This window comes from Salvelinus fontinalis, chromosome 8 (assembly GCF_029448725.1).
Source record: "Salvelinus fontinalis isolate EN_2023a chromosome 8, ASM2944872v1, whole genome shotgun sequence".
NCBI lineage: Eukaryota > Metazoa > Chordata > Actinopteri > Salmoniformes > Salmonidae > Salvelinus > Salvelinus fontinalis.
In genome coordinates, this window is record NC_074672.1 from 36,602,378 (window position 1) to 36,624,473 (window position 22,096).

The 22,096-nt window shown below is 42.5% G+C and overlaps 1 protein-coding gene across 2 annotated transcripts in view; it reads left to right on the forward strand.

Annotated features, from left to right (window-relative positions):
* The window catches only part of LOC129861188 (cadherin-4-like), a 532,557-nt gene that overhangs the window by 500,465 nt on the left and 9,996 nt on the right, over nt 1-22,096 (forward strand). For both annotated transcript variants that reach the window (XM_055932380.1, XM_055932379.1), the window contains 2 exons: nt 4,575-4,719; nt 6,573-6,745. In XM_055932380.1, coding sequence (XP_055788355.1) covers nt 4,575-4,719; nt 6,573-6,745 — 318 coding nt within the window. The remainder of the gene's footprint in view (nt 1-4,574; nt 4,720-6,572; nt 6,746-22,096) is intronic.

Genomic DNA, 22,096 nt, shown 5'->3' on the forward strand with positions numbered 1-22,096 from the left:
TTAGAGGCAGAGAATCCCAGTGGAGAGAGGGGAACCGGCCAGGCAGAGACAGCAAGGGCGGTTCGTTGCTCCAGAGCCTTTCCGTTCACCTTCACACTCCTGGGCCAGACTACACTCAAGCATATGACCTACTGAAGAGATAAGTCTTCAGTAAAGACTTAAAGGTTGTGACCGAGTCTGCGTCTCTCACATGGGTAGGCAGACCATTCCATAAAAATGGAGATCGATAGGAGATAGCCCTGCCTCCAGCTGTTTGCTTAGACATTCTAGGGACAATTAGGAGGCCTGCGTCTTGTGACCGTAGCGTACGTGTAGGTATGTACGGCAGGACCAACTCGGAAAGATAGGTAGGAGCATGCCCATGTAACGCTTTGTAGGTTAACAGTAAAACCTTGAAATTAGCCCTTGCCTTAACAGGAAGCCAGTGTAGGGAAGCTAGCACTGGAGTAATATGATCACATTTTTTGGAGACTGTCCCTCCATTGAACAAAACAAGGATTGCGTTGGAGGAGCTGTTCTCAGAGGAGGACAGGGAGTTGAGGTTGACGATCCAACAGGACACCTCGTCCCTCACCCTCAGCGAGCGTGTTCACCTAGAGGTTGAGCTCTACAAAGGCCTGCCTCCCATCCCCATGGCTGAAGATCCTGTGATGTGGTGGTGGGAGAAGAGAGCTACTCTGCCCCTCCTCACAAACATTGCAACAAGCTACCCTTGTGCTCAAGCCTCCTCCACCTCTAGCGAGAGGGTATTTTTGACTGCAGGGAACACAATAAGCCAGGAGAGGTCCCGACTTCTTTTGCAGGAAAATATTGTTTATTTAATTTGTTTTACATTTCCATCATCACAACATTAGTCTATAATAGTGATTTGTTCAAAACATTCCTGTTTCTTTTGCTGTAACTAATTGTTTATTGTATTTATTTAACATTTACAGAAATAAAGCAATGTTAATTCTGTTCTTAATTAGTTTTTTTTTTTTGTAAAAAATAACAAAAATAACCGATAAGAATACCGTTAAAGTACCGGATCGATAAGCAGTATCGGTAAGAGTAGTAATACCGTTAAAATCTTAACGATACCCATCCCTAGTTCCAAATCTATCTGCCAATAACAGCATATTTTCAGTTTTCCACTCCCAGACAGCAACATTCTTGATTGAGAAATTGCCTTTGCTAAGAAGCTATTTTGATTTCTTTTTGACAATTTTAATGTAAAACTATCACAGTAAGGTACTTTACTGTTACCCAGAAATTATTTGATATTGAGATAAAGAAACGGCTGCAGTGGACCTTTAAATACGGCTTGTAATCTCTGACTAGCGGTGTTATTGAATCAGGGTGTCGGCGCCGCGTAGCGCAGCGCTGGGAGAGAGATAAAGCTTTGTGGGCTCCCAGACTGCGCTTTAGCAGGGAGTGATGGCAGTGTGCGGATATTGGGTGCAGGGCCAGATCAGACAATGCCGGGGAAAAAGAAAAGTCAAATTAACCTTTGGGAGACCCGGTGATGCAATTTTTGTGAGGTGCAGAGAGGAGAGGGGAGGGAAGTAGAGAGATTGGAGAGGATGTTCACCTGCCTTAGAGAAAGGAAGTGGATGGTGCGTCCTCCTTCTGTCACAAGGCCACAACACTCCTGGCAAGAGGGTAAGAAGGTTTTTAATAGATAGTTGTCATGGCGATACCCCGGCTGACACCCTCTCACTGTCCGATCAGAATCACATAATAGAAAGGTTCTGCTGCTACAAATTGTAACCATACATTCCTCCCCTTCTCCCTTCTCCTCTCTTCACTTTTCTTTCCCTCCTCCTTTTATTTTACTTTTCCCTTGCCTCCACTTTCCTCCATTTATCTCTTTCCCTCCTCCCTTCCTTTCCTACTCTCCTCCTCTCCTCCCCTGTTCTCTCTTTTGAAGCGTATACCCAGAGAATCAGATAGGTTGGTGGAAGGTCTTAGTACATCCGCTCATGTGTCCTGTTGATAGTCATCTCAGACATTCTAACAGGCTACATATTTGCCTGTTGCAGTGGAATGTTGATGTCATCCTGATTCCTAGTGGTCCATCTCAAACGCCGAATTGTTCCTAAACCTTTGTCGTTTCACGCAGTCTACAGGGACAAGTTGAATAAATCTTTGTCGATGATATAAAGCATCCTAGTAAGGTCAAATAGTGAAATATAACACCTTGATTTTAAAAAGAGATCAGTGTGACCCTCTCCCTGGGTGCAGTAAAAACAGAGCACAGATGTTTATTGAATCTTAACATATCCTCTACGGCTAACCAAGGTATATTACCAGCATTTGTCTCCTGCAGTGTTCTTTATCAAAACATTTTTCTTTCAGATGTCTGGGGAGAGAAAGGATATCTGGACAGGCTTTCCTGTCTGTATAGATTTTGATATTAATTATATGTCCAAACTATGTGTGAAATCCTACCGCTGCTGTTGCTCTAGGATAGGATACAGTCGAGCAGCAGTTCACATTGACTCACTGTGTTTGTGATGTGGGCTATAAGATTAAGAGATTTTGGGATTCCCTTTCAAATAAACCAACCACAGAATGTTGGACTGAGATCCAAGAAGACTAGGAGAAGAAGTAAACAAAATAATAGATCATATTTTGAAGGGAAGCCAGCTCTTTAAAACGAGGGAATTTTGTTTTTTGTTACTTTCAAGAAACTAGTCCTGAGAATTAGGTATTGGAGATTCTGGACCAATTTTGTAGTGTGCATTTTAACACCAATAAACCCATATTTTTTCTGAAAATCTAGCTAGCTAGACTCCCTTACCCGTATACATGGATAAACGCTTCTCCCTCTCTGTCACGGATGCCATGGTTGCCCTTAGTTTGAAGATGTCATCCAGACAGGCATTTTACAGATTTCTGTGTTCTCTTTTCGAGTCCCTCCGCATTTGCAATCAAATGCCGGAATTTTCCCCACCTCCTTAGCTATCACACTCTGCTTCCTCCAGAAAGTGGAGAGCATTAACAACACTTGCGGAGTTCTTTGTGGTATCTTTCAAAAAAGCCACTTTAGAAAGGATTACTTACACGTACTAAGCAGCTCATGTTATAGACAGAAGCTTGCTACATGGCAGACCAATCCGAACTATTATCTCAGTCAATCATGGCTAGCAGGAAGGTTCCTCACTTTTTCTTACATATGGCAGACAAGTTTGTTTTTAAGGCAAATTAAAGTTCACGTGTTCCAGAAGGCATTTCTGCCCAATAAAAACATTTTGATAAACATTTAAAAATTACGTTAGACTGTAAACTCTCCTTCCAGACTCACATCAAACATCTCCAATCCAAAGTTAAATCTAGAATTGGCTTCCTATTCCGCAACAAAGCATCCTTCACTCATGCTGCCAAACATACCCTTGTAAAACTGACCATCCTACCAATCCTCGACTTCGGTGATGTCATTTACAAAATAGCCTCCAGAACCCTACTCAATAAATTGGATGCAGTCTATCACAGTGCCATCCGTTTTGTCACCAAAGCCCCATATACTACCCACCACTGCGACCTGTACACTCTCGTTGGCTGGCCCTCGCTTCATACTCGTCGTCAAACCCACTGGCTCCAGGTCATCTACAAGACCCTGCTAGGTAAAGTCCCCCCTTATCTCAGCTCGCTGGTCACCATAGCAGCACCTACCTGTAGCACGCGCTCCAGCAGGTATATCTCTCTGGTCACCCCCAAAACCAATTCTTCCTTTGGCCGCCTCTCCTTCCAGTTCTCTGCTGCCAATGACTGGAACGAACTACAAAAATCTCTGAAACTGGAAACACTTATCTCCCTCACTAGCTTTAAGCACCAGCTGTCAGAGCAGCTCATAGATTACTGCACCTGTACATAGCCCATCTATAATTTAGCCCAAACAACTAACTCTTTACCTACTGTATTTATTTATTTATTTATTTTGCTCCTTTGCACCCCATTATTTCTATCTCTACTTTTTTCTATCTCTACTATCTCTACTTTTTTACTTTTTTTTTACTTGCTATATTGTATTTACTTCGCCACCATGGCCTTTTTATATTTTTATTTATTTATATATATATTTTGTTTGCCTTCACCTCCCTTATCTCACCTCACTTGCTCATATTGTATATAGACTTATTTTTCACTGTATTATTGACTGTATGTTTGTTTTACTCCATGTGTAACTATGTGTTGTTGTATGTGTCGAACTGCTTTGCTTTATCTTGGCCAGGTCGCAATTGTAAATGAGAACGTGTTCTCAATTTGCCTACCTGGTTAAATAAAGGTGAAAAAAAAAAAAAAAACGTTAAAGTGCTGCTCCTGTGAAGTAGTGACGCGTGACATCCGCCTCGTTTCCTGAAACGAGTCACATATATTATTGGTGCTTGGTACCCATTCGGCTGTGCAGTTATGAAATGCAACGTTGATTATTTCTCTCTGGTCCTGTTGTTTTTCTCAAATATGCCCTAATGCAGTGCATAGCATTGGTTACCACACTGCATATCAACCATATCATGTTACTGATGTTGAGTTTGTTAATGGCAGCATAATTGACCCTCTATCTTTATCTCTCTCTCTCTCACCCTCTCCAGCTTCGTGCCCATGCAGTGAACATGAATGGTGAGCGAGTGGAGAGCCCCATAGACCTGTACATCTATGTCATAGACATGAACGACAACCGGCCTGAGTTCAAGAACCAGGTCTACAATGGCTCTGTCGACGAGGGCTCCAAGCCAGGTAAACACAGGGATGGATGGAACATTGTCTCTTTCTCACTGATATGGACAGAACAAAGTTCCTACATGAATCACACTGTAGAGAATAGTGAGTTTTACAGCAGTCTTTGCACATTACTTTGTTGTTCTGCGTGAGAAAAATGGAGCCCGTAGAGAATACCATTCGGAGCGTTTGTGTTGTGTTTTTTTATAGATTGATTCAGTTTCACATTCCACTTGATTTAGCCGAGAGGCATTTGCTCAGATGGAGAGCTTCAGTCCTGCAGTGTGCTCATTTAGCTAGCTCTACTGTTGGCTGCATGGCCATAAAGCTGTGGATGGTGTGGCTGGAGATGATACGGCGATTAAATTTACCACGCTTTAGCTGCAGCTCCACTGACTCATTTGATTTATTCCCTCACAGTGGAGAGAAAGGCTGATGAGCCAAGTCGTATTGCACTAGAGGTGATCTGAAATCTGAAGAGGTGTCCAGGTGCACTTTCATTTTCTCACTAACTCTCTCTTTCGTTCTCCTTTTTCAACCTGAAGCGATTTTAATACAAACTCCACCACCCCAACACAGACACACACACACACACACGCACATGCACAAGCACAAGCACACACACACACGCACACATCACCGATCCTTGGCAGTAGCATGCGTGACATTCAGCCGAACAATAATCATAAAAAAAATAGTTTTGGTATTAAGAGCTCCAGTGGTTTCAATGGGAAGCCAATTACAGAGTTGAATTAGTTTTCTTATTAAAGACTCATTTAGGCCCCTAATCCTGTCAGGCACAGAGTAGACGCCCATACAAAGGGTCCACATTAAGCCCCCTAAGAACACCCCGTAATGAAATTACCCAGGCAACGGGTGACACAGTGTGATTCTCCAGAGATAGAGAGAGATAGAGGGAGAGAGAGATAGAGGGAGAGAGAGAGAGATGGGTGAAAGATTGATAGTCTCCCTAGTTGGAACCAAATGCAAAGCCGCTCTCTGTCTGTCCTTTATCCCTCACTCTGTTCCTCTGCTCTTTCTTCCTTTCCTTTCTCTCTGAGTCCTTTGGAATCTCTTCTCGGCCCCATTGACAAATGTTCCTTTGAAATGTAATGGAGTTTGAAATGGTGGCTCGGCTGGAATTATCTCTGGACGAAGCTTGTCACTGGAATGATAATACTATTTCTGATAATAAAAATTGGATGGAAATTACTGGTGGAGAGGAGAGGAGGCAGATGGAGAGAGAGGGAAAGAGACAGCTGGAGAGAGATAGAGAGAGTGAGAGAGAGAGAGAGAGAGAGAGAGAGAGAGAGAGAGAGAGACAGAGAGACAGAGAGAGAGGGGGGGGCAGGGAGAGGGGGAGGGACGGAGAAATTATAAAGGAGCAGATACTGGGACAGAGAGAGAGAGGAGTGTAAACAGGGACAGAGAGATAAAGAGAGAGAGTGAGAGATCAGTGTGTGCATGAATGTACAGTACCAGTCAAAAGTTTTTCTTTATTTTGACTATTTTTTACACTGTAGAATAATAGTGAAGACATCCGAACTATGAATGAACACATATGGAATCATTTAGTGACCCATTTTTTTAAAAACTATTTATATTTGAGATTCTTCGGAGTAGCCACCCTTTGCCTTGATGACAGCTTTGCACACTCTTGGCATTCCCTCAACCAACTTTTCCAACATTCTTGAAGGAGTTCCCACATATGCTGAGCACTTGTTGGCTGCTTTTCCTTAACTTTGCGGTTTAAAAATTAAGAAAAACTCTTGAATAAGTAGGAGGGTCCAAACTTTTGACTGGTACTTTGTGCTTGTGTACCTGTCCCTGTGTATATATGCCTCATCTGACTGTTTCCTCCTCTTCCTCAGGTACGTTTGTGATGCACCTGGCAGCCTTCGATCATGATGACAACACCACGGCCAATGGGATGGTGCGCTACCGGATCCTTTCCCAGACGCCACACAGCCCCATCCCCAACATGTTCACCATCAACAGCGAGACCGGAGACATTGTCACCGTGGCAGCAGGCCTCGACCGCGAGGTCAGTAACCCGGGTAAAGCTGGTGGGATGTGTTCTCACTCAAAAGTAGGGCCCAGAGATTTTGCTGTTAAGGTCAGAAGAACTCCTGGCCCTCCACATAATGAATGAGGATAATGTAATGTGAAAGTCAAGGTTCATTTCACATAGTGTGTTTGTGTTGTGGTAACAATAGTGCTGGAACTGCCTCTGGGAACAACCTGGTCTCAGACCATTTCATATTATTTTGTATGTAAATCCAAGACACTCGATTTAGTATGAAACAGTATATACAGTTGAAGTCGGAAGTTAACATGCACTTAGGTTGGAGTCATTAACTTCTCTAGGGTAAGGGGCAGCATTCGGAATTTTGGATGAAATGCATGCCCAAATTAAACTGCCAGCTACTCATCCCCAGAAGATAAGATATGCATATCATTAGTAGATTTGAAAACACTCTGAAGTTTCTAAAATGGTTTGAATCATGTCTGTGAGTATAACAGAACTTATTTAGCAGGCGAAACCCCGAGGACAAACCATTCAGATATTATAACTTTTTTGAGGTCACTCTTTTCAATAGATTTTCATTGGGAATCCAGATTTCTAAGGGACATTCTTGCAGTTCCTACCGCTTCCACTGGATGTAAACAGTCTTTAGAAATTGGTTGAGGTTATTCCTTTGTGTAATGAAGAAGTACAGCCATCTTGAACGAGGGTCACTCGAAGTGTCCTGTTTGTTAGAGGCGCATGACCAGAAAGCTAGCTACAGTTTGTTTTAATCCTGTATTGAACACAGATCGTCCCGTCTTCAATTTTATCGATTATTTACGTTGAAAAATACCTAAAGTTGTATTACAAAAGTAGTTTGACATTTTTTGGCAAAGTTTACAGGTAACCTTTGAGATATTTTGTAGTCAAGTTTCACAAGTTGGAACCAGTGTTTTTCTGGATCAAACGCGCCAAATAAATGGACTTTTTGGATATATATCGACGGAATTAATCTAACAAAAGGACCATTTGTGATGTTCATGGGACATATTGGAGTGCCAACAACAGAAGCTCGTCAAAGGTAAGGCATGAATTATGTTTTTATTTCTGCGTTTTGTGTCGCGCCTGCAGGGTTGAAATATGCTTCTCTCTCTTTGTTTACTATGGTGCTATCCTCATTTGCTTTAGCCGAAAAGTCTATTTGAATTCTGACATGTTGGCTGGATTCACAACCAGTGTAGCTTTAATTTGGTATCTATCTTTCATGTGTGATTTAATGAAAGTTTGATTTTTATAGTAATTTATTTGAATTTAGCGCCCTGCATTTTCTCTGGCTTTTGGCCAAGTGAGACAGTAGTGTCCCGCCTAAACTCAGATTTTTGGATATAAATATGAACTTTACCGAACAAAACATACATGTAGTGTGTAACATGAAGTCCTTTGAGTGTCATCTGATCAAATCAAATCAAATGTATTTATATAGCCCTTCGTACATCAGCTGATATCTCAAAGTGCTGTACAGAAACCCAGCCTAAAACCCCAAACAGCAAGCAATGCAGGTGTAGAAGCATGGTGGCTAGGAAAAACTCCCTAGAAAGGCCAAAACCTAGGAAGAAACATAGAGAGGAACCAGGCTATGAGGGGTGGCCAGTCCTCTTCTGGCTGTGCTGGGTGGAGATTATAACAGAACATGGCCAAGATGTTCAAATGTTCATAAATGACCAGCATGGTCAAATAATAATAATCACAGTAGTTATCGAGGGTGCAGCAAGTCAGCACCTCAGGAGTAAATGTCAGTTGGCTTTTTTAGCACGTCCGGTGAACAGGTCGGGGTTCCATAGCCGCAGGCAGAACAGTTGAAACTGAATCAGCAGCAAGACCAGGTGAACTGGGGACAGCAAGGAGTCATCATGCCAGGTAGTCCTGACCCATGGTCCTAGGGCTCATGTCCTCCGAGAGAGAGAAAGAAAGAGAGAGAGAAGGAGAGAATTGGAGAGAGCATACTTAAATTCACACAGGACACCGGATAAGACAGGAGAAGTCCTCCAGATATAACAAACTGACCCTAGCCCCCGACACATTAACTACTGCAGCATAAATACTGGAGCCGCAGGCAGAACAGTTGAAACTGAATAAGCAGCAAGACCAGGTGAACTGGGGACAGCAAGGAGTCATCATGCCAGGTAGTCCTGACCCATGGTCCTAGGGCTCATGTCCTCCGAGAGAGAGAAAGAAAGAGAGAGAGAAGGAGAGAATTGGAGAGAGCATACTTAAATTCACACAGGACACCGGATAAGACAGGAGAAGTCCTCCAGATATAACAAACTGACCCTAGCCCCCCGACACATTAACTACTGCAGCATAAATACTGGAGGCTGAGACAGGAGGGGTCAGGAGACACTGTGGCCCCATCCAATGATACCCCCGGACAGGGCCAAACAGGAAGGATATAACCCCACCCACTTTGCCAAAGCACAGCCCCCACACCACTAGAGGGAAATCTTCAACCACCAACTTACCATCCTGAGACAAGGCCGAGTATAGCCCACAAAGATCTCCGCCACGGCACAAACCAAAGGGGGGCGCCAACCCAGACAGGAAGATCACGTCAGTGACTCAACCCACTCAAGTGGTGCACCCCTCCTAGGGACGGCATGAAAGAGCACCAATAAGCCAGTGACTCAGCCCCTGTAATAGGGTTAGAGGCAGAGAATCCCAGTGGAGAGAGGGGAACTGGCCAGGCAGAGACAGCAAGGGCGGTTCGTTGCTCCAGAGCCTTTCCGTTCACCTTCACACTCCTGGGCCAGACTTCACTCAATCTTATGACCTAATGAAGAGATAAGTCTTCAGTAAAGACTTAAAGGTTGAGGCCGAGTCTGCGTCTCTCACATGGGTAGGCAGACCATTCCATAAAAATGGAGATCTATAGGAGAAAGCCCTGCCTCGAGCTGTTTGCTTAGAAATTCTAGGGACAATTAGGAGGCCTGCGTCTTGTGACCGTAGCGTACGTGTAGGTATGTACGGCAGGACCAACTCGGAAAGATAGGTAGGAGCAAGCCCATGTAACGCTTTGCAGGTTAACAGTAAAACCTTGAAATCAGCCCTTGCCTTAACAGGAAGCCAGTGTAGGGAAGCTAGCACTGGAGTAATATGATCAAATTTTTTGGTTCTAGTCAGGATTCTAGCAGCCGTATTTAGCACTAACTGAAGTTTATTTAGTGCTTTATCCGGGTAGCCGGAAAGTAGAGCATTGCAGTAGTCTAACCCAGAAGTAACAAAAGCATGGATACATTTTTCTGCGTCATTTTTGGACAGAAAATGTCTGATTTTTGCAATGTTACGTAGATGGAAAAAAGCTGCCCTTGAAACAGTTTTGATATGTTCTTCAAAAGAGAGATCAGGGTCCAGAGTAACGCCGAGGTCCTTTACAGTTTTGTATGAGACGACTTTACAACCATCAAGATTAATTGTCAGATTCAACAGAAGATCTCTTTGTTTCTTGGGACCTAGAACAAGCATCTCTGTTTTGTCCGAGTTTAAAAGTAGAACGTTTTCAGCCATCCACTTCCTTATGTCTGAAACACAGGCTTCTAGCGAGGGCAATTTTGGGGCTTCACCATGTTTAGTTGAAATGTACAGCTGTGTGTCATCCGCATAGCAGTGAAAGTTAACATTATGTTTTCGAATGACATCCCCAAGAGGTAAAATATATAGTGAAAACAATAGTGGTCCTAAAACGGAACCTTGAGGAACACCGAAATGTACAGTTGATTTGTTAGAGGGCAAACCATTCACAGAGACAAACTGATATCTTTCCAACAGGTAAGATCTAAACCAGGCCAGAACATGTCCGTGTAGACCAATTTGGGTTTCCAATCTCTCCAAAAGAATGTGGTGATCGATGGTATCAAAGGCAGCACTAAGGTCTAGTAGCACAAGGACAGATGCAGAGCCTCGGTCTGACGCCATTAAAAGGTAATTTACCACCTTCACAAGTGCAGTCTCAGTGCTATGATGGGGTCTAAAACCAGTCTGAAGCATTTCGTATACATTGTTTGTCTTCAGGAAGGCAGTGAGTTGCTGCGCAACAGCTTTTTCTAAAATTTTTGAGAGGAATGGAAGATTCGATATAGGCCGATTAGTTTTTTATAATTTCTGGGTCAAGGTTTGGCTTTTTCAAGAGAGGCTTTATTACTGCCACTTTTAGTGAGTTTGGTACACATCCGGTGGATAGAGAGCCGTTTATTATGTTCAACATAGGAGGGCCAAGCACAGGAAGCAGCTCTTTCAGTAGTTTAGTTGGAATAGGATCCAGTATTCTGCTTGAAGATTTAGAGCCCATGATTATTTTCATCATTGTGTCAAGAGATAAAGTACTAAAACAATTGAGTGTCTCTCTTGATCCTAGGTCCTGGCAGAGTTTAGCAGACTTAGGACAGCTGAGCTTTGGAGGAATACGCAGATTTAAAGAGGAGTCCGTAATTTGCTTTCTAATGATCATGATCTTTTCCTCAAAGAAGTTCATTAATTTATTACTGCTGAAGTGAAAGCCATCCTCACTTGGGGAATGCTGCTTTTTAGTTAGCTTTGCGACAGTATCAAAAAGACATTTTGGATTGTTCTTATTTTCCTCAATTAAGTTGGAAAAATAGGATGATCGAGCAGCAGTGAGGGCTCTTTGATACTGCACCGTACTGTCTTTCCAAGCTAGTCGGAAGACTTCCAGTTTGGTGTGGCGCCATTTCCGTTCCAATTTTCTGGAAGCTTGCTTCAGAGCTCGGGTATTTTCTGTATAGCAGGGAGCTAGTTTCTTATGACAAATATTTTTAGTTTTTATGGGTGCGACTGCATCTAGGGCATTGCGCAAGGTTAAATTGAGTTCCTCAGTTAGGTGGTTAACTGATTTTTGTCCTCTGACATCCTTGCGTAGGCAGAAGGAGTCTGTAAGGGCATCAAGGAATCTTTGTGTTGTCTGAGAATATATAGCACGACTTTTGATGCTCCTTGGTTGGGGTCTGAGCAGATTATTTGTTGCGATTGCAAACGTAATAAAATGGTGTTCCGATAGTCCAGGATTATTAGGAAAAACAGTAAGATCTACAACATTTATTCCATGGGACAAAACTAGGTCCAGAGTATGACTGTGGCAGTGAGTAGGTCCAGAGACATGTTGGACAAAACCCACTGAGTCGATGATGGCTCTGAAAGCCTTTTGGAGTGGGTCTGTGGACTTTTCCATGTGAATATTAAAATCACCAAAAATGTGAATATTATCTGCTATGACTACAAGGTCCGATAATAATTCAGGGAACTCAGTGAGGAACGCTGTATATGGCCCAGGAGGCCTGTAAACAGTAGCTATAAAAGTGATTGAGTAGGCTGCATAGATTTCATGACTAGAAGCTCAAAAGACGAAAACGTCATTTTGTTTTTGTAAATTTAAATTTGCTATCGTAAATGTTAGCAACACCTCCGCCTTTGTGGGATGCACGGGGGATATGTTCACTAGTGTAACCAGGAGGTGAGGCCTCATTTAACACAGTAAATTCATCAGGCTTTAGCCAGGTTTCAGTCAGGCCAATCACATCAAATTATGATCAGTGATTAGATCATCGACTATAACTGCCTTTGAAGTGAGGGATCTAACATTAAGTAGCCCTATTTTGAGATGTGAGGTATCACGATCTCTTTCAATAATGGCAGGAATGGACGAGGTCTTTATCCTAGTGAGATTGCTAAGGTGAACACCGCCATGTTTAGTTTTGCCCAACCTAGGTCGAGGCACAGACACAGTCTCAATGGGGATAGCTGAGCTGACTACACTGACTATGCTAGTGGCAGACTTCACTAAGCTGGCAGCTAACAGCTGCCTGCTGCCTGGCCAGCACCCTATTTCATTGTGGAGCTAGAGGAGTTAGAGCCCTGTCTATGTTGGTAGATAAGATGAGAGCACCCCTCCAGCTAGGATGGAGTCCGTCACTCCTCAGCAGGCCAGGCTTGGTCCTGTTTGTGGGTGAGTCCCAGAAAGAACGCCAATTATCTACAAATTCTATCTTTTGGGAGGGGCAGAAAACAGTTTTCAACCAGCGATTGAGTTGTGAGACTGCTGTAGAGCTCATCACTCCCCCTAACTGGGAGGGGGCCAGAGACAATTACTCGATGCCGACACATCTTTCTAGCTGATTTACACGCTGAAGCTATGTTGCGCTTGGTGACCTCTGACTGTTTCATCCTAACATCGTTGGTGCTGACGTGGATAACAATATCTCTATACTCTCTACACTCGCCATTCTTCTCTGCAGATCCTCCCAAGCTCTGTCAGATTGGGTGGGGAGCATTTCTGCACAGCTATTTTAAGATCTCTCTAGAGATGTTCGATCGGGTTCAAGTCTTGGCTCTGGCTTCTGTCTGGCCACTCTACCATAAAAGCCTGATTAGTGGAGTGCTGCAGAGATGGTTGTCCTTCTGGAAGGTTCTCCCATCACCACAGAGAAACTCTGGAGCTCTGTCGGGTGACCATCGGGTTCTTGGTCACCTCCCTGATTGCTCAGTTTGCATGTGAAAAATGTATGCTATAGGCCTATTGTTTTCATTTTTGTTGGTGACACTTATATTTAGATCATTTGCAGCTGTCTATGTAAAGTGTGCGAGTTTGAGTATATCTACGTCGTCCTATATGGAGAAAAAAAATGTATCAGAACAAATTAAATTGATCAATAAAAGCCCCACTCATGGTCTACCTAAATTATACTTGTTTTTGACTGTATGGAACACAATACCACGGAGGAGTTTAGAAGGGAGCTCCTATACAGCTGTTGCAAGAGAGCTTTTTTCACTGGCTGTGCACTGGTCGCAAAAACAATGATTGATAGGCATCTTAAACTTTTAAAATTCAACCGTTATTGGGTTAAAATATACATATACATTTGTGAACATCCATCCACAACAACCACAATCTGTAAGGCCCAAATAGCTAAATGAGAGAGCAGCAGTGTGATTCACATCAATGCGCTATGTAGATATCAATAATAAGTGACATCCGTATCACCTGTAGGCTACACCACTGCTGTCGTCCTTACCTCCAAGCCTTTATTCAAGTTGGATAATCTTTGGATGCCAACAGCAATCACGACATTGGATGACATAGCTTGGACTTTAGCCTATAAAAGCCTATTCCTGCTTTAGAAAATATGATATCATACACTGCAGTTGAGGAACAATGGGAAAGTAAATCTGCTTTAAAACTTGATCAACTTGTAACCCCACTTTTGAGAAAATGGCCCGTGAATGTTTTGGTAAACCTACTGGAGAGCTCTTCTTTGTCTACACCTATTCAGCATCATTCACACCCATCTCTTTAAGGATTTGCTTGTGAGGCCATGTGCTAAACAGAGTGAGTAAGGTAGTGTAATAAACAACCAAAGATTTCAAGACTAAAAAGTAGTAGGATACAGAAGGTGTAAATGGCAGAGTGAAATGGTTACTTACATTTTGTTTAGACGTGTAGCTAGCTAGCTAGCTAGCTAAAGAATGAACCATAATCCCAAACCATACTACCATGCACTATGCATGAATCTGCAGGTAGCTAAAGCTAACCAACTAATTTCAATGTTAGTTAGCTATAACTAGCAATGTAAATGGCTTTGTGAGATACAAATAATATTACTACACAGATCATACACATAACATTGGCTAGCAAGCCAGCCAGCTAACATTAGCTAGCTAGCTAACAGTATGCTTTAACTTGCAATGAAAGCGACTTTCTGACAAAATTTGAAATGTATAATATCGTAAAATGTAGCTAGACTTTTATCTGTATACATGGATTAACACTTCTCCCTCACTGTCATGAAGGCCATGGTTGCCCTTAGTTTGCAGATGTAATCCGGAGACTGTTGATCGCTGTTTCTTCCCCATCACTGTCATCAGGTTCAATGAAAATGTTTTTACCTAAATCAGGGATTTCCTCGTCTATTAATTTTCAAAGTCAGAGAGAGTCAGCATGGCACGATCGTCCTCCAGAAACTAGTCCATCACAACTTTTCCCCACTGATCTTTGTCGATAGCACCTGTTAAATTCAGGGCAGCAATGTTGAGAGTAGTAGCAACAGTTTTGCAGTTCTTAATGATATCTTTCAAAAAAGCTGTGGTAGCAAGGATTATCTACACATATTGAGCAGCTCATGTTATAGACAGAAGCAAGCTACATGGCAGACCAATCAAACTTGTCATTGTCGTTATGAAAAAGTATAAACACAAAAATGACAGGCTGCCTGACATCAACAGCTTGGGGGACCAAAATAGCATAACTGGTGCATTTTAACACCAACAAACCCATATTTTGTCTGAAAATCTAGCTAGCTAGACTCTTTTACCCGTATACATGGATGAACGCTTCTCCCTTTCTGTCACGGATGCCTTAGTTTGAAGATATAATCCATACAAGTGTTTCATACAACAGCCTTCTGTGTTCTCTTTTAGACTCCTTCCACATTTGTAATCAAACACCTGCATTTTCTCCATCTATCATACTCTGCTTCCACCGGGCGTTCCACTGATTTCAAAACTCGGTCCTCCAGAAAGTGGAGAGCATTAGCAACACTTGTGCAGTTCTTCGTGGTATCTTTCAAAAAAGCCACTTTAGAAAGGATGACCTACTGTACACATACTAAGCAGCTCATGTTATAGACAGAAGCGTGCTAAATGGCAGTTCAATCCAAACCCATCTCTCGGCATGTGTAGCCCAACCATTATCTCAGCCAATCATGGCTAGCGGGAAGGTTTTTCCATGGCTAAATCAACTAGACTCGTAATTTAACAATTGTATTCGTATTTACAGATGGCATACAAGTTTGCTATTAAGGCACATGAAAGTTTACATGTTCCCGAAGGCATTTCTGCCACGCAAAAATGCCTCTCCTGTGAAGTAGTGACTTGTGACATACGCCTAGCTTCCTGGAACAGGTCACAATTATACCCAGCTCAGGGCTCCAGCTATGTATTTGGTTTGCTAACTTGCTAGCTAAGTGACTAGATGTCAAGATAAAGCTTCTTGGTTCCAGCAGAGACATTCAATCCCCTCCTTCATCCAGATACCTGTTGACTAAATAGTTTTGTTTGTCAAATAAAAATAATACCTAGTAATACCATATACCCCGGGATGGTACAGAAATGGTGTCACGGTATGACAATCTGGATACCGCCCAACCCTAGTGAGTGTGAGAGTGTGAGAGTGTGAGTGTGAGAGTGTGAGTGTGAGAGTGTGAGTGTGAGAGGGAGAGTGTGAGAGTGAGAGTGAGTGTGAGAGAGAGAGAGAGAGACCTATCAAACATACACAAACATACACAGTGAAGTATAGAGAGAAGAAAGAGAATGAGAGGCAGAGAAAAATAAAATAAAGTAATGGAGGAATGAGTGATAATATAGTGATACAGAGAGGTAACAATATGGCAGACACACAAGGAAGGGAAGGAGGCAGGGAGGGAGGGAAGGAGGGAGGGGGGGATGGAGGGATAGAAAATAAGAGGTAAATTGATGGAGACAAAGGAAAACATTTTAGCTGAACCGCTGCTTGCTGTTCCAGCTCTGTCTTATCTGGAGACTGCTGATCTAACCTGACTCATTCCCAATGTTGGGTTAGAGCTAACACACACACACACACACACACACACACACACACACACACACACACACACACACACACACACACACACACACACACACACACACACACACACACACACACACACACACACACACACACACACACACACACACACACACACACTGTAAATAAGATCACACTGAAATAGACACAACATTTTCTCTTTCTTTTGCACAAACACACAAACACACAATATCTCTGTTGAAGCACACAAATGTATGTACACCAGAAAGTTTCCTCCATCACTCCCATAGAGAACAGATAAAAAAGCCCTTACCCTTGCAGAAATCTGAGTGCATAAAACATCAACATAAATACTTAACAGACCAGGAGGGGGAGAGAGAGAGAGAAAGTGGTACTGCCGTTGCTGTTACTAGCCCAGTTTTCAGAGTTAGGCTAGAGTCCCATAAGGTCTCTCTGTCTGCCTCTCCTCAAGAGAGACTTGCTTAAAGCGGGGTTTCTCTAAGAAGCCAGATGTCTAAGTGTGCCCCCTCTCAGCCCTCTTTCATCTACCGCTTTCTCCCCTGACTCCTCTCTCCTACAACACACATGCCTTTCAACACTTTCCCTTCTTCCTCAATCTTTATACTGCTCTTCTTAACCTTAGCTCTCACTTTCCTTCTTGATTGTTTTTACCTGTAGACTTCTCAGATACAAGCCTCTGGGTCTTTTCTCTTTCCCTTTGTTTCCTCCTGGTCTATGAAGTGTAGACTCAGTGACAGCAGCTCTGTAGCGTTAGTACATTACAGTACAGTGCAGTGTAGTGCGTAATGGTGAAGTGGTTTAGAGGTTCCGAGGTGCTCTGCATAATTATTGACTTGTTTAAGTAGTGCGCCTGGTGTAAACACTGTAGATCACCACTGATGGGGCTGGCAGGCTAGCTAGTTCTCCTAGACAACATGTTAAGAAAACATGAAAACATGAAAAGAAAAAAGAGGAAGCATGTGTGTTTATGTGGGAGGGTGTGTGTGTGCATGTATGCATGTGTATGTGCACGCTTGTGTGTCCATGTGGATGTCACTGTGTGTGTGTGTGTGTGTCAGTGCATGTGAATGTGTGTGTGGTTATGGTGGGTTGAGAGGCTGCTGCTGAGCTGAGCTGTCTAATCCTCCTGATTTGGAGTCACAGTCTAATTGGGATATTTACTCTGTAATTAGCAGTGGAGGGAGACACTGGGAGTGTAATTGGGAATTCCAGGAAAGAGACATATTATCCTGACATCTCCCAGGTCCTGTCCTGCCTGCCTGCCTGTCTGTCTGTCTGTCTGTCTGTCTGTCTGTCTGTCTGTCTGTCTGTCTGTCTGTCTGCCTGCCTGCCTGCCTGCCTGCCTGCCTGCCTGCCTGCCTGCTGTCTGTAGCCCATTAACAGCAGTCTGATACAGTTGGAAGAGAGGGAAGGACACACAAACAAACACTTTTCACAAAAACACATGTACATACTGTCGTGTCTTTGACTATGCCAGATTAATTGCTATGACATGCTATTCTATAAAATAATTTCTCCGTAATTAATATTACCTGATTGAACTAATCATGTAAATATTAATTAACTAGAGAGGGACACCACAAAATAATATTTATAGAGCTGTTATCTTCCGAATAAACTCTTAAAGATTTAGTAATATTTTACATCCATAGCAGTCACATTAATCGTCATTTTATTCAGTCTCATCTGAAAGTGGTAAATCCTTGGTTATCTGCAAGAATCCTGGCTAACAAGTTGAATCAGCAATACAAAATTGGGTTTAATTATTTATTTACTGAATACCTAACTAATCACACAGAAACACACATACACAATTAAATCATAACTTGATTACAAAGTGCCGTCATAAAGAAAAACGTCTCTAGCGGGCGGAATAGATATGACAGGTTGTTACACAAAGAAAAGGGGCTGAGTTTTAGTAAAAGGGCGGGAGACTGGGACAGGGCCGAAGCTGTGCTATTGTAAATACAGTATCTTATGCATTCTAAATTACTGCCCATTTGAAAAAGGAAAATGCAATAAATATTTACTCTGAGCTGCGCTTCAGTAGGTTGGTGGTAGATGGAAGGCCGTCTTGCCAAACTGAGTCCTCTGTCCTTTGAAGAATGTCTCCGGTGGTCACTGGATACGTTGGAGTAGCGTCGATGTGTAGTAGACGGGATACTCTGACTGTCCTTCCTAACCTGCGTTTGTAGCAGCTGTTGCTAACTCAACGGCTAGAAGGTATCACTTCTGTAGTGAATACGAGTTCAAAGTTCATACCATTTGCAACCAAAGTCCATGCTGATGTTGGCTTAGTTCTGTAGTTATTATCTGAACCATTCTGACATCGGATCGTCATCCTAAATGTACCCGGAACAGGAAGTTATATTTTTGTCAATGGCTTTTATAGTGGAGGGAGAGGGGTGTGTCTGAAAAGTTTATAACCCATGTCTCTTCACAGGGGCGGGCCCCTAGTTGAGCAGAAGCCCAAATTTATGAAAATCCAAATCTCTCATTTGGAAGCTAAAATTACATTTAATCTCTTCACAAATAATTTCATATTCAAACATTTGATTTAAACAACAATTCCATGTGAATCCGATACCTCTGACGTTTAGACTTTCCACAGTAGAGTTTATGTCTTTCTATCATTGATGAGAATGTGTCAGAGGGCAACCGAACTGACATAGTATACCTTAACCTGTCTAGGATCAGCGTGGCGCTAGCGGCACACCCCCCCCCCCCCCACTGAAAAACCAGTGCCGCGAAATTCAAAAAATATATATTTTTAAAATATTTAACTTTCACACATTAAAGTCCAATACAGCTAATGAAAGACACAGATCTTGTGAATCCAGTCAACATTTCCGATTTTTAAAATGTTTTACAGGGAAGACACAATATGTAAAGATGTACATCTATTACCTAAAAACACATTAGCATAATCCACCATCTTTTATTTGTCCACCAACACCAGTAGCCATCACCAATTCGGCTAAACTAAGATATTTATAGCCCCTAACCAACAAAAAAACTCATTAGATGACAGTCTGATAACATATTTATGGTATGGGATAGGTTTTGTTAGAAAAAAGTGCATATTTCAGGTAGATGGCAGTTAGTTTACAATTGCACCCACCATCACAAATGGACTAGAATAATTACAATGAGCAACGTGTTTACCTAACTACTAATCATCAAACATTTCGTAAAAATACACAGCATACACGAATCGAAAGACACAGATCCTGTGAATACAGACAATATTTCAGATTTTCTAAGTGTCTTACAGCGAAAACACAATAAATCGTTATATTAGCTTAGCACATAGCAATTAGCAGCCCAGCATTGATTCTAGCCAAAGTGAGCGATAAAAGTCAACATCGCCAAAAGATATTAATTTTTTCACTAACCTTCTCAGAATTCTTCCGATGACACTCCTGTAACATCACATTACAACATGCATATACAGTTTGATCGAAAATGTTTATATTTAGCCACCAAAATCATGGTTAGACAATGTGAAATGTAACTCAGCTGGTCAGAATTTGTCCTTGCGCCACTTAGACAGTGATCTACTCTTATACATAAATACTCATAAACGTGACTAAAAAATATAGGGTGGACAGGGATTGATAGACAATTTAATTCTTAATACAATTGCGTTATTACATTTTTTAATTTATCCTTACTTTTCAATACAATTTGCGCCAAGCGAAGCTACGTCAAAAAACATGGCGTCCTAAGCCACTAAAATGTTTCGACAGAAACACGATTTATCATAATAAAAATGTCCTACCTTGAGCTGTTCTTCCATCAGTATCTTGGGCAAAGGATCCTTTCTTGGGAGAAATCGTCTTTTGGTGGAAAGCTGTCCTCTTGCCATGTGGAAATGTCAACTACGTTCGGGATGAACTGAAAAGCGTGCCCAACTTTTCACATCGTTGCAAAAATAAATGTCCCAAAATCGCACTAAACGGATATAAATTGCTATAAAACGCTTTAAATTAACTACTTTATGATGTTTGTAACTCCTATAACGAGTGAAAAGATGACCGGAGAAATATAACAGGCTAAACTAACGCTTGGAACAGGAGAGGGTCGGTGTCTTCCACGCGCGTTACGCAGCAAGAAAAGACTTGCTAGCTAAAGGTTTTTTTCATTTGTAGGGCCTGTGAACGAGCAATCGACCCCGTTGGAATCGTCATCACGTAAAGGCATCCAGGGGAAGACGTAAGAAGTGTCCGTATAGTCATAGCAACGACAGTGCCCTTTTAACTGACTTCAGAAAAGTGGCCAACATTTCTCAAATCTGACTCCATGTCAGGGAAATTGCTGTAGAATGGGCTCTGTTCCACTTAGAGACAAAATTTCAACTCCTATAGAAACTATAGACTGTTTTCTATCCAATAATAATAATAATATGCATATTGTACGATCAAGGATTTTGTGGGAAGCCGTTTAAAAAATTAGCCACATTAGCATAAATAGTCTAAACAGCGCCCCCATCCCCAACAGGTTAAGTAAGCATATGTTCAGTTGGTCGGATTACCAGAATATAGTTCATTTCCCCCCACTTCTGATGTTCCCAGAATCTCTATGTTAACCAAGGGGTTTTCTTATGTCACATCAGTTATAGTAGGGAGAGGGAAAAGGGGGGAAAGAGGTATTTATGACTGTAATAAACCTACCCCTAGGCCAACGTCATGACAATACCGTTATAATCAAATCTCTTTGAATATTTCAGCGTTCTAAGGGTTGATTGCAGCACCATGGACAGCTCAGCAGAGTGGCACAGCTGGTGTGGTTTCCCTTGGTCCTATACAAACTACATGACCAAAAGTCTGCAGACAACTGCTCGTAAAACATCTCATTCCATAATAATGATCCATTTTAAGTCAAAAGGAATATATATGATTTAGTATATGTAAAGATAACATTAAATTAAGAATAGTCTGATGGTGCCTCCCAAGTGGCGCAGCGGTCTAGGCACTGCATCTCAGTGTTGCGGCATCACTACAGCCTGGGGTTTGATCCCAAGCTGTGTCACAACCAGCCGGGACCGGGAGTCCCATAGGGTGGCGCACAATTGGCCCAGTGTCGTCCAGGTTAGGTTGAGTGTTCACCCATGACTGCGTGGCCACGCACGCCTCCAACTCAATCATCAAATTTGCAAGCGACACAGCAGTTGTATGTCTGGTTACCAACAATAACGAGACAGCCTACAGGGAGGAGTTGAGGGCTCTGTCGGAGTGGTGCAAGGAAAATAACCTCTCCCTCAACGTCAACAAAACGAAGGATTTGGACTTGATAGTGGACTTCACGAGACAACAGAGAGCGCACGCCCCTATCCATATCAACGGGATCGCAGTGGAGAAGGTGAAAGCTTCAAGTTCCTCGGCGTACACATCAATGACAATCAGAAATGGTCCACCCACACAGACAGTGTGGTGAAGAAGGTGAAACAGCACCTCTTCAACCTCAGGCGGCTGAAGAAATTAGGCTTGGCCCCTAAGACCCTCACAAACTTTTACATATGTACAATTTAGATGTATCACAGCCCGTTACTGCAACTGCACCACCGCAACCTGTTCACTACGCTATCAGAAGGCGATGTCAGTACAGGTGCATCAAAGCTGGGACCAAAAGACTGAAAAACAGCTTTTATATCAAGGCCATCACTCACAACTGCGACCTGGCTGCTGCCCTATGTACATAGACATGGAATCACTGGTCACTTTAAATGGAACTGGTCA